The sequence below is a fragment of the Equus przewalskii genome, chromosome 13 (assembly GCF_037783145.1).
Source record: "Equus przewalskii isolate Varuska chromosome 13, EquPr2, whole genome shotgun sequence".
NCBI lineage: Eukaryota > Metazoa > Chordata > Mammalia > Perissodactyla > Equidae > Equus > Equus przewalskii.
The window spans coordinates 91,834,226-91,847,301 of record NC_091843.1 but is presented as its reverse complement, the minus strand read 5'-3'; the positions used below and the strand labels follow the sequence as shown (position 1 = coordinate 91,847,301).

The 13,076-nt window shown below is 41.2% G+C and overlaps 1 protein-coding gene across 4 annotated transcripts in view; it reads left to right on the top strand.

Annotated features, from left to right (window-relative positions):
* Positions 1-12,988, top strand: part of RAD17 (RAD17 checkpoint clamp loader component) — a 32,334-nt gene extending 19,346 nt beyond the window's left edge. For 2 of the 4 annotated variants that reach the window (XM_070569955.1, XM_070569953.1), the window contains exons 12-17: positions 157-242; positions 417-506; positions 2,056-2,205; positions 3,451-3,571; positions 9,148-9,205; positions 12,208-12,988. In XM_070569955.1, the coding sequence (XP_070426056.1) occupies positions 157-242; positions 417-506; positions 2,056-2,205; positions 3,451-3,571; positions 9,148-9,205; positions 12,208-12,472 (770 nt within the window). In that variant the 3' untranslated portion in view covers positions 12,473-12,988. Of the gene's footprint in view, positions 1-156; positions 243-359; positions 507-2,055; positions 2,206-3,450; positions 3,572-9,147; positions 9,206-12,207 lie in introns of all 4 variants that reach the window. The other 2 variants (XM_070569954.1, XM_070569952.1) reach the window with 1 other exon arrangement.
* Positions 12,989-13,076: the final 88 nt, after the last annotated feature.

The window sequence follows — 13,076 nt, the reverse complement described above, 5'->3', positions numbered from 1 at the left end:
CGCCTCAGCTCCCAGTTGTTGTGGGTTTTGTTTTTAACACCTTGCTTAGTGTTTTTGGCATTATGCGCCTAAAGCATTGAAAACCCTTCAAATGAGAGGTGCTCTATGGTTATAAATATGGTGTTATTTGTAATAATTACAGAACTGTTTTCACAGGGGCATCTTTAACAGAGTTAGACTCGCCTCCCCTGCCTCGGCATTTGTCGGAGCATGAACGGGATGCGTTGCTTGTCCAGCCTGAGGTAAAGTCTCTGATGGCGCTCAGCCTCCTTACGAGATGTGTACCGTTGGCTTTTGTGGGCATGTGCGTTGACCACTGAGTTTTTAACAAAACGGCACACGTGTGCTTCTCTTTGTAGGAAGTCGTAGAAATGTCACACATGCCAGGAGAGTTATTTAATTTATATCTTCACCAGAACTACGTGGATTTCTTCGTGGAGATGGATGACCTTGTGAGAGCCAGTGAATTTCTGAGTTTTGCAGATACCCTCAGTGGCAACTGGAATGTAAGATCATTTGACTTAAATGTTTTCGTTTGTGAATATTTCCTCAGAATTGAGAAAGCAAGTTTACTTTTATTCCTAATTATTTGACATTATCGTATGTAACGTCTTTTTAACTAGGATAAAACTAATTCTTCCAACCCAGTGTTTGTAATGAAGCTTCAGCGGTTAATCTGATTTTCCTGGTGATAATATAGCACTCATTTTTTCTGAAGTTATTTTTGATTGTAAAATTAATATATATTCAGAAATTTTGACAATCATTGAAAAGTAGATAGAAGGGAAAGAATGTGCTTCTTTCTAGACTTTGCTAGTTTTTCAGTTTTTTTTAACAGACTTGAAACTATTCACTATAAAATTTGTATTTTTTCTTAACATGTTAACACAGCCCTGACCAGCGTGGTAGCCACTAGCCATATGTGGCTATTTAAATTAAATTAAAATTCAGTTCCTTGGTCACACTAGCCTCATTTGCAGCATTTAATGGCTACGTGTGGCTAGTAGCTACTGTGTTGAACAGCCCAGAATCAGAACATTTTTATCACAGAAAGTTCTCTTGGACAGCACTGTTGTGATATGTTAATATTTCTCTGTGTTGAAATACTGAGATAGCATTAATAATTAAAATTAGGAAAGCTACAATAAAAAACATTTATGTTTTATATATATTATGTTTTACATAGTTTCTGCATTATATTGAGGTTCTTCATTCAGCAGTTGCATTTGCTTAGTTTTTTATATTGCTCCTTTTTAGGTTGAAGTTTTCCAACCTATAAACAAGTTGGAAGAATAGTACAATGAATACCTGTGTGCCTCTAACTTCTGTTCACCAGTTTTGCACATTTTGCCACATTGCTTAATCTTTGTGTCTTTGCACATTTGTCTCCGCTGAATAATTGGAAATTATGGCAAACATCGTGACACTTAATACTGAAGCCTGCACAGGGACGTTGCTCCATTACAGCCACACAGCATTAGCACGGATGAGGAAGTTGACATGAGTTCAGTAACAGACTGTCCTTATTCTCATTTCCCCTGTTGCCTCAAAAATATTTAAAGTTGTTTCCCCCACCCCCATCCAGGATCCAGTCAGAATTCACATACAGCATTTGATTATGTCTCAGTTGAATTTGCTTTTAATGATTTTGTAGCCTTTTTTTTTTTCGGTGAGGAAGATTAGCCCTGAACTAACATTCATTACCAATCTTCCTCTTTTTTTGCTGGAGGAGATTAGCCCTGAGCTAACATCTGTGCCAGTCTTCCTCTATTTTGTGTGTGGGATACTGTCACAGCATGGCTGATGAGTGGAGTAGGTCCAGGCCCGGGATCCGAACCCACGAACCCCAGCCATCAAAGCAGAACACGTGGGACTCTAACCGTTACTCCACATGGCCAGCCCCGTGTTGCACATTAGTTTTAGGGCTGTGGTGATGTTGAGAAGAGTAAACAATACAGTAACTTAATACGACTAGTCTTTTTTTTGGTGTCAGCAGTACCGATACTGCTATTTGATAAATCTCTTACTTATTTCACGTCTTGTGTCCTCTTTTAGACACGCTCTCTACTCAGGGAATATAGCACGTCTATAGCCACGAGAGGCGTGATGCATTCCAACAGAGCCCGAGGCTTTGCTCATTGCCAAGGAGGAGCATCAACTTTTCGACCTTTGCACAAACCCCAGTGGTTTCTAATAAATAAAAAGGTAAAAAAAAAAAAAGAATTGGATACTTTCAGTAGGTGAACTTTATGGTGTGTGGACTATATCTCAATAAAGCTGTTATTTAAAAAATTAAAAAAGAAAGAAAAATGATGTTTCATTCTTAAAAATAATTGCTAAGTCTTAAAATTTTTGTAGAATTATGATAAAACATAAAAAGGACAGTCTTCTTAAATGTGTAATCATTTCTTTAAAAAAAAACGTGAAATTTGAAAGCACATACCTATTTTATTTATTGACTATAATTGGAATCAAAGTATAGTTATAATTGTACTTTAGTTTGGTTGAAACTGAATCCTGACTTTGCCCCTAACCATCTGGACAAGTTATTTCACTTCATGTGCACTTAGTTTCCACAGCTGTGCATTTGTAGAGCCTGGAATTAGAGGCCAAAAACAAGTGTCACAAGTTGAATACAACACTCACACAAATTTTTTTAAATGAATTGCCAATCTTTAAAATCAGTACAATGCTTAAAACTCAGATGTGAATTTCTGGCTTCAGAGTTTCTGGAATCTCCCGAAAAAATGGAAAGTGAGGCAGCCGGGAGCGGTAGGTAGCACTGGGCCCTACGGCTCCACGCAGGATTTGTGTCACCTGCCTGGCTCCTGTGGCACCTCAGTTTGTGACCCCTGAACCAGGTCGTCTCTAATATGTCGTCCAGTTGTAAAAACCTGGCTAACTAGGAGCCTAATCCATTACCTGAGAGAGTTTCCCAACAGATTTCTTGGAGAATTTCCTGACTTTTAAGCAGTTGGTGTCCCTCGTTGCACGTACGCTAAATTTGCGTTACAGTTGTGTGTGAACTCTTCTAAGACCGTGAGCTCCTCTAGGCAGACGCGCCTCCCTCCTTGTCAGCCTCGCCGTGTGCCTGGCCTGTGTCAGCTGAAGAACAGTGACTCTTTCTGTGAGAAACAGTATCCTCACATAATTTGTGAAGTGTATATGCTCATGAACAGAATTCCTTTGATTTTTAAGGTTTTTTTCCCCCACCTTAAGTCTCTCTTAAAAAATTCTTATTGTTGTTGTATGTCAAATGTGAAATAGTTATGTAGGTAAAATTTTTGTTAGATAATGCTAGGACAGTTATAAAGGACTAATTAGATAAACTCTTAAAAGTATATTTGTAGTGTATAAACCCACACACTTTTGTGATATAGTAAACTTAGTTTGTCTAGGAATACGCAATTTTATGTTTCATTTCATCCTTTTTTCTTTTGTTCTGTATAGTATCGGGAAAATTGCCTGACAGCAAAAGCACTTTTTTCTGACTTCTGCTTACCAGCTTTGTGCCTCCAAACTCAGCTGTTGCCATACCTTGCTTTGTTAACCATTCCAATGAGAAATCAAGGTAATAACATGGGTTTTTATTTTCCCCAAGGAGTAGTGTTTTATAACATCATCTTTTTGTGGGTCAACTCATTGCTATTACTAATGAGACTAAGTTTTTTTCCCTTTATTTTTTTGATCCAGAATTAATATGTGCTTTTTGATTAAAAAAGAAAGAAAGAGGGGCCGGCCCCGTGGCTGAGTGGTTAAGTTCACACGCTCCACTTTGGTGCCCCAGGGTTTCACCAGTTCGAATCCTGGGCGCGGACATGGCACCGCTCATCAGGCCATGCTGATGTGGCGTCCCACATGCCACAACCAGAAAAGACCTACAGCTAGGATATACAACTATGTACTGGGGGGCTTTGGGCAGAAGAAGGAGGAAAAAAAGGAATCCTTTGAGAAGATATTTAAAAAAAAAAAGACAAATCAAATAATACAGAAGTATATAAAGTAAAAATTGAAAGTCCCCTGTAACCAAAGGTAATTCCTTTTGACAGATTGGTGTGAATTCTTCCAGACGTTTTCTGTGCTTATCCAAATATTAGATGTAAGCTTTAATTTGCTTACGTCTCATACCATGGATAGCGCTCCATATTTTATAAATCTGTGCTGATGCAGCTCTGGAACCTGGGAGGTCCCAAGTCAAGGGGCCAGTGTCTAGTGAGGACCCGCTTCTCATTTGCAGATTGCTGTCTCCCCGTTGTAGTCTCACATGGTGGGGAGCAGAGCAGGACAGAGCCCTCTGTGAGATCCCTTTTGTCAGGGCACTAATCCCATTCATGAGGGCTCCATCTCCTGGTGCCATCACATGGGGGTTAGGATTTCAACATATATAACAGCAGCAATGCTAAAGTATATCAAGTCTAACTCATATTTTCAAAATTTGTAATAATTTTATTTAACCTTATTGGTAGATATTTTTGTTGACTTCAATATTACAAGCAATGTCCATTAATAGTATGTTTATATTGTCTTTCTAAGTTTTGAAATTATAAATAATGCTAAAAAACATGAGTATACCTTTGGCAGTGCACACTTGTACCATTTATGTCTACTGAGATTTGCCTTGTTATGAACTTTACCAATTTTTCCCTTTTTCAGTGTGTATTTTAAGGACCACATTTCATTAACAGTCCTAGGGCACATGTCTGTGATGCTGATCTTCCAAGTAGAACAGAGAATTTGTGTAATATTAAAAAAATTGATAATCTACCACGTAACTCATCAAACTGCTCAGAAATTTTAAAGATAGGGTTGCCTTCTGACTGAGCGGAAGAGAGGATTATCGAGAAATGCCTACTTTCATAACGCTGAGTCACGTCTTGCGGCTTTTAAAGAGTATTGGTACTTAAAGATTTAAGTATTGTGCATCCACAGGCAGAAGTGGGATGGCTTTCGAACAATGGATATGATTAGTCTGTGGGTCAGATTCCAGAGATTTCCCTATCTTTACCTGTTATTCTTAGGATTATCCTAGTTTTTTTAACTTGGTTTTGAAACAATTTCAAACTTAGAGAAAAGTTTCAAGAATGGTACAAAAGAATTCTTATCTGTCCTTCGCCAGGATTCCTCAGTGTTCAATTCGTACCATTTCTCTCTCTCTTTTTCTTTATACACACAAGGACACACGTGTATTTTTTCTGAACCATGTTTGACTAAGTTTCAGGCACGATGCCCATTCTTCTTAAACACTTCAGCGTGCACTCTAAAAACAAGGACGCTCTCTACATAGCCACAGCGTGCACATCAAAATCGGGAAATGAACCATCTGATGTATAGACTCCATTCAAATGTTGCCAGTTGTCCTAGTAATGTCCTCTGTGAAATAACAACAAAAGCTCGTTGTCCGTCTTGTCTAGAATCCACTGCAGGACCACAGGCTGTACTTATTTAGGTGCTGTGTCTCCTTACTCTCCTTTGATCTGGAGCAGCACCTTAGTCTGCCTTTGTCCGGGACACTTCTGAAGCATCCAGGACAGTTACAATGTAGACTGTCCCTCACTTTGGGTGTTTCTGATGATTCCTCACGGGTGGATTCAGGATATGGATTTTGGTGGCAATACCACAGAAGTGGTGCTGTGTTCTCAGTGCATCATAGCGAGAGAGTCTGATGTCTGTTTATACCATTACTGGTGACGTTAACTTTTATTATTTGGTAAGATGATATCTCTCAGGTTTCCCAGTGTAAAGTTATTATTTTGTGGGGAGATACTGAGACTATGTAAATTTCACCCAGTATTTATAGCATCTGTTGATGATTGTTTCCTGACTGTGATGGTTGGTAAATGGTGATTTTCTGATGGCGTTATTCCTGCTGGACTTGTGTTGTGAATTGTGCTGTAAAGGTGCTGCTGTGTCTTCTCCCGCTTTGTCTTTTTGTGTTAGGATGGACTCTGCATTGTTATTCTTTCCATCGTAGCTCCTCACTATCATTATGTATTTTGGTCTCACATTGTCTAGATTTGGCCAGTGCAAGCTGCTTTAAGGTAGCTCTCTGCCTTTCGATGTGTTCCCGTTACTCGGAGTACTTTCTTTCTGATACAAGATGTTCCAGGATCGTGTTTCACTTTCACTGCCCCAGGACTGGAATCAGGAATTTCAAGGAGCTTCTGGTTCCTTTTAGTGGAAATGGTGTTTAGAAACCAGGATCTGGGCACTAGGTGTGCTCATTGCTACTGGAGTGTCATTGTTTCTAGGCTCTTTCAATGGGACAAAGCTGGGAAAGGGTGTGTGTGTGTAGACTGCAAGTTCACACCAGTCCCTTCCATCCCAGTCTAACACCGGAGAGCTTGTTCTAACCTTCCTCTTTCAGTACCTGGACCTCCCTTCTGGGGCAATGAAAAACCTGGCTCCCATTTTGCTAAGTCTGTCCACTTGTTTGCTCAGTTCCTCTGTGTATAAGCTGTCTCCTGACAACACCGGCTGTTCCCTCAGAGCCAGCCCTACTGCTACCAGCTCATGTTGGCGAGCTGGCCACATTCCCGGTCCCCACTCCCAGCTGTGGGACCAGGAATCAGTTTGATTAGCAAGAGTCTCCTTGGACCAGGAGCATCAGCATTGCCTGGAAGCTTGAGAGAATGCAGGATCTGAAAATGTGCACTTTTAACATGATCCTCCAGGTGGTTCCTGTGGGTGTGAGATGTTTGAGGGGTGTGAGAAGTACTGGTTTAGCTTCCTTACACTGGAGTCTGGAGAACTGTTTATCCACCAGTTAAAAATTCAGATTCTAGGATCACAGCTCTCAGTTTTCATATCAAAAAGCTGTTTTATAAAAATCCTGGTTGTATTGTGTAGTGGATTCTTAAAGAGGTGAGTATCCCCAAACCCCAAGAGTGTTGTATTTGCCTACTTTAGAAGGTTTATAAAATTTAGTCAAAAGTAGGATATTTTGGCTTTTCCTTTTTATTATCAACTTTATCCTGTTTCATTTTATTTACTATGTCATTTCAGACGTTATTTTTGTATTTTTTCTGCTTTCTCCCAGTCCTCTTTTCTAGTCCTCCATTAGAGCTTGTGGAATGCTTGAAGGAATCCCACATTCCTCTGATGACTTTGTTCACTTTTTTTCATTCTCTTTTCTTCGATTGCATGAGCTCCGTCGTTCCGTGTTCAAGTTGACTGACCCTCTCTCCTGCCAGCTTACATCCACTCTCGAGCCCCTCTGGTGAAGTTTGCATTCTGGTTATTGTACTTCTTGGCTCCACAGTGTCCGTTGGGTTCTTTTTGTAATTTCTCTCTCTGTTGATCTTCTCCATCTGATGAGACACTGTCACTGTAGCTCCTTTACTTATTTGAGCATGCTTTCCCTTTGTTCCTCGAACGTAATTTAATGGCTGCTTTTTAATGGCTGCTTTGCGTCTTCGTCTGCTAAATTCCCTGTCTGGGCCCTTGGGCAGCTTCTGCTCCTGCCCTTCTCCTGTGAGTGTGTCACACTTTCTTGTTCGTTTGCATAGTCTCATGATGTTTTGTTGAAAACTGGACGTTTTAGGTACTATATTTTAGCAGCTCTGGCTACTGATTCCCCGTAGCACCCCCACCCCGGGCTTGTATTCATTGTTGTTTGCGTGTTTGCTTGTCTAGTGACTTGGCTCAGCTGTTTGAATGAAGGCTCCTCCCCTGCAGTGTGAAGCCCTTGTCGGGGTGGCTGCCCTGGGGTGACTGGTTTCAGCACAGTTCTCTGCCTCTCTTTCCTTTATTTCTCTGTTAAACTGCCTGCCTCGTTTGTTCTCACACCAGCCTGCTGTGCTGCTCTCATTACTGTCTGATTGCTCCATTGTTTTCAGCCATGCCATGGGGCATAAATTATTCCATGTTCTGGTCCCATTAAGTTTGGCCAGGTGTAGACTTCCAGGCGGTCTCCTGTTCTGACCACTGGAGGGCTCTTCTTAGCTGACTTTCTCTGGTTCTTTGTGATGAACTAGCTGGCTTCTGTTAGTCTGTTGCTTTTTAAGAGGAGCCGTTGATTTCAAGAGGGCCCTTAGACTTGAGCTCCCACACTGTGGGTAGACTCAAATAGACTCAATTCCTGTGGGTAGAGGTCAGCTCTCTTTTCCTGGAGAATGCCTCTTCCTCCTGGACGGAAGCCCTGAGCCCCTGTTCCAGGTCCACTAGAGGTGGCCTCTGCCCATCTTGGCTCGGCCTCTCCCAGCGTGGTCCCTGCGCCCTGCGAATGAGATGGGGAAGGGCCATCGTGGGTGGAGAAGGAGGCAGTGTTCTCAGCCTGCTGTGCACTGGGGTGGGGCCTCCATCCTGTGGGTGGGTCTGGCTGGGCACACTTAGCGGGAGGGAGCCCTGGGTTCTTGGCTGCACCCACCTGGAGGGAAGTCTCCCTAAAGCTGAGGAAGGGATGGAGCCGGTCGTGGCCTACGTGTGGCAGGCTCTTGCTGTTAGATTTTCTTGAACACATGTTTCCTCGCAACATGAAATTTACCATCTTAAACCATGTTTCAGGATTCAGTTCAGTAGTGTCAAGCATGTTCACCTTGTAGTGCAGCCAGGCTCCAGAACTTTGTCAACTTGCAAGATTGAAGCCACACACGTGTTTATCAGGGTTTATCCATGTTATAACATTGCAGAATTTCCTTTTTAAGGCTGAATAGTATTCCATTATATTTCTATATACACACCACATTTTGTTTATCTCTTCCTCTGTCAGTAGACTCTTAAGTTGCTTCCATGTCTTAGCTGTTGTGAATAAAGCTACCATGAACATGGGTGTACAAAATATTTCTTTAGACCATACTTTCAGTTCTTTTGGGTGTATACCCAGAAGTAGAATTGCTAAATCATATAGTAGTTCTATTTTTAATTTTTTGAGGAGCTGCCTTACCATTTTCCACAGCAGCTACACCATTTTATGCTCCCATCAGCAATGTACAAGGGTTCCAGTTTCTCCACGTCCTTGCCAAACCTTGTTCTTTTCTGTTTTTTTTTGATAATACCCATCCTAAGGAGTATGAAATGGTATCTCTTGGTTTTGATTTGCATTGTCCTAATGATTAGCGATTTTGAGTATGTTTCCTGTTCCCATTGGCCCTTTGTATATCTTCTTTGGAGAAATGTCTATTTAAAGGTTTTTTTAAATCTCTGTTTCAGCTCAGATTTCTTTTATCCAAGATATTGGAAGGCTTCCTCTGAAGCGACACTTTGGAAGGTAAGCTGATCATTTTAATTTTCAAAGAGCTGTTACTGTAATATCCACTGAATATATCTGTTTGTTCAGTATACAATCAATCAATGTTATCTGAAAATTACAATCCAAGAAATACATGTTGTACCAGTGATTGAAGACCATGACTGCATGTAGACCCATCATTTTATTACATATGACAGTGCATTTCCACCTGCTCACAGGGGACTATCAGATGTGATTGTGTTGTAGACCCCTCATTATATTACATATGACGGTGCATTTCCACCTGCTCACAGGGGACTATCAGATGTGATTGCATGTAGACCCCTCATTATATTACATATGACAGTGCATTTCCACCTGCTCACAGGGGACTATCACATGTGATTGCATGTAGACCCATCATTATATTACATATGACAGTGCATTTCTACCTGCTCACAGGGGACTATCAGATGTGATTGCATGTAGACCCATCATTATATTACATATGACAGTGCATTTCCACCTGCTCACAGGGGACTATCAGATGTGACTGCATGTAGACCCATCATTATATTACATATGACGGTGCATTTCCACCTGCTCACAGGGGACTATCAGATGTGATTGCATGTAGACCCATCATTATATTACATATGACAGTGCATTTCCACCTGCTCACAGGGGACTATCAGATGTGATTGCATGTAGACCCATCATTATATTACATATGACGGTGCATTTCCACCTGCTCACAGGGGACTATCAGATGTGATTGTGTTGTAGACCCATCATTATATTACATATGACGGTGCATTTCCATCTGCTCACAGGGGACTATCAGATGTGATTGCATGTAGACCCATCATTATATTACATATGACAGTGCATTTCCACCTGCTCACAGGGGACTATCAGATGTGATTGCATGTAGACCCCTCATTATATTACATATGACAGTGCATTTCCACCTGCTCACAGGGGACTATCAGATGTGATTGCATGTAGACCCCTCATTATATTACATATGACAGTGCATTTCCACCTGCTCACAGGGGACTATCAGATGTGATTGTGTTGTAGACCCATCATTATATTACATATGACGGTGCATTTCCACCTGCTCACAGGGGACTATCAGATGTGACTGCATGTAGACCCATCATTATATTACATATGACGGTGCATTTCTACCTGCTCACAGGGGACTATCAGATGTGATTGCATGTAGACCCATCATTATATTACATATGACAGCGCATTTCCACCCGCTCACAGGGGACTATCAGATGTGATTGCATGTAGACCCATCATTATATTACATATGACGGTGCATTTCCACCTGCTCACAGGGGACTATCAGATGTGATTGTGTTGTAGGCCCATCATTTTATTAAAAACATATCACAGCGCATTTCCACCCGCTCACAGTGGAGTATCAGATATGATTGCATTGTAGACCCCTTATTTTATTGCATATCAGAGCGTATTTTCACCCGTTCACCATGGAGTATCAGGTATGTGCATTGTAGACCCATCATTTTTTTACTATTCACAGTGTGTTTCCACCCACTCACAGTGTAACATCAGACTAAATAGAATCCTGCAATCAGAGAGGTGGAGGAATCTCTGAAATCCTCTAGTTCACCAAATCTTGCATATCCGGAAACCCCTTTTTAGCTTTCCTGCCAAGGTTTGAAGCCTGTGATGATCAGGAACTACCTCAAAAGCACTCTTTTTATTTCCGTATCATAGAAAATTCAGATTAGGAAAAATAGAGGTAACTGTATCTGTACTGTTCATTTCATTGCACAGTTGCTTCTGGGCTCATATCCGTGATTAACACATATATTTCATTTCCACTTAGCTTATTTGTATGGTCAAATTATGCGCTCAGGCATTTTAGAAAGCTTTGAAAAGGGCCCTTTAACCCTTTGTGACCGCTATTGTTGGTTCATCTACTTGATCTGACTTGCGAGGCAGGATGTGTCAGTGCTGCTTATTACAATGACTAGAACTGTTGTCTTTCATTTATGACGGTCATATTTAACATCATCTTTGGTTCATACTGATAATGTTAAATACTGATATTTAATATTAATATTTAATAATAGCTGCATGGTTTCCTATAATTCAACCTGCATCATATTTTTATACATTTAGCTTGTTTCCAACTTCTATTATCCCAGCCTTCCTTGTAGCTAAATCTGCGTGCACATCAAATACTATTTATGTAGGGTGTTTTCCTAGAAATGAAATTGCTGAATCAGTGTATACACCTTTCTAAGGCCTTTGCTCTATGTTGCTAGTTGCTTCCAAGACTATTTTGCCGGTTTCATGTCCATTTACAGTGTATCAGCTTGTTCTTTTCTCCTAACTGTTGCCACCACTGGGTTTTATTATTTTAAAAGATGCTAACTTGTTTAAAAGATGACAATAATAAGTCATTATCTTAATTTCCATTTTTAAAATTACAAATTAGATTGAACAGTTTATTTAGTTATTTGTGTTTTTTCTGTAAGTTGTCCATATTTGATGCCCATTTTCCTTTTTTTTTTTTAAATATTGGCACCTGAGCTAACAACTGCTGCCAATCTTTTTTTTTCTTTGCTTTTTCTCCCCAAATACCCCCAGTACCGAGTGTATATTTTCGTTGTGAGTCCTTCTAGTTGTGTCATGTGGGATGCCGCCTCAGCGTGGTCTGATGAGTGGTGCCATGTCCATGCCGAGGGTCCAAACCAGCAAAACCCTGGGCCGCCGAAGCAGAGCGCAGGAACTTAACCTCTCGGCCATGGGGCTGGCCCCTGTCAGACCAAAGACATTAATCAACTCCTTTGTATTGTGAGTTATAATGATTTATTCAGTTTGTCATTTACTTGTACTTTTGTTTATATTGTTAAGTGAACTAAAGGGCCTCGCTAAAGGTGAGCTCAGTGAAGGTAAATGAAGGACTAGAGGTGGCGTCGTAATCCTCACTCTCACCGTGTGATTTAGAGGCATCCCCTTGGGTTATTATTGACGCCTGCCTTATGAATCTGCAGATTGAAAATGGAAGCCCTGATGGACAGGGAGCCTGCAATGATAGGTGCCGACAGTGGAGATGAAGCCCAGCTCAGTGGAGGGCAGCCTGCAGAGGAAGCTCTGGGTGAGACCACTCAAACCCCTGAACCCGAAACCTGGTCTCTTCCTTTGAGTCAGAGCAGTGGGAGTGAACTGCCTGCCAGCCAGCCTCAGCCCTTTTCAGCCCAGGGAGACATGGAAGACGACGAGCTGGTCATAGAAGACTATGAGAGTGACGGGACGTAGAAACCAGCCCGCCGGGCACGCTGCCACTGGATGGGGCCGGATGAGTGTCCCTCCTTGGTGCTTGAACAGAGGTGAAACACTTCTCAGGTGAATCACGGCTCGTCAGTTCTTCACTCTTGTTTTCCAGCACAAGGAGCTGCCCCTCTCATCCTGCAGTGAATAGAAGATCAAGCTTTCAAATAAGATCTCCATTTTGTTCTCTAGTATTTATTTAGTCTTGTGAGTGGTGTTGGGAGAGGAAGTCAGTGTGTATGAAGTGTGTTTGAACATTATGCCAAATATCAGAAAATGTGAAGGAATAATTGAGAATACAAAAACGTTATGGGGTTGTAAATATGCATTATGAAGCAGTTTAGCATGCAGTTGTAAGTGTAAATAAACTTGGTGCCTTATTCGCAGTTTCTCTATGGTCTCTACCTTCTCAGATACTGTTTTCCTATGTTGTACAGTGGAATATTTTAGATATTTTTGGAAAGTATTTACGTAATTTATATCAAAATTAAAGTGTTGAATCTCTTTGTTTCTCCCATCTGTAACATTTCCTAACGTGCTGTCTGCCGTGTGTCATTGGGCATAGTCCACGAATCTCCTTCATCCCTGTCCA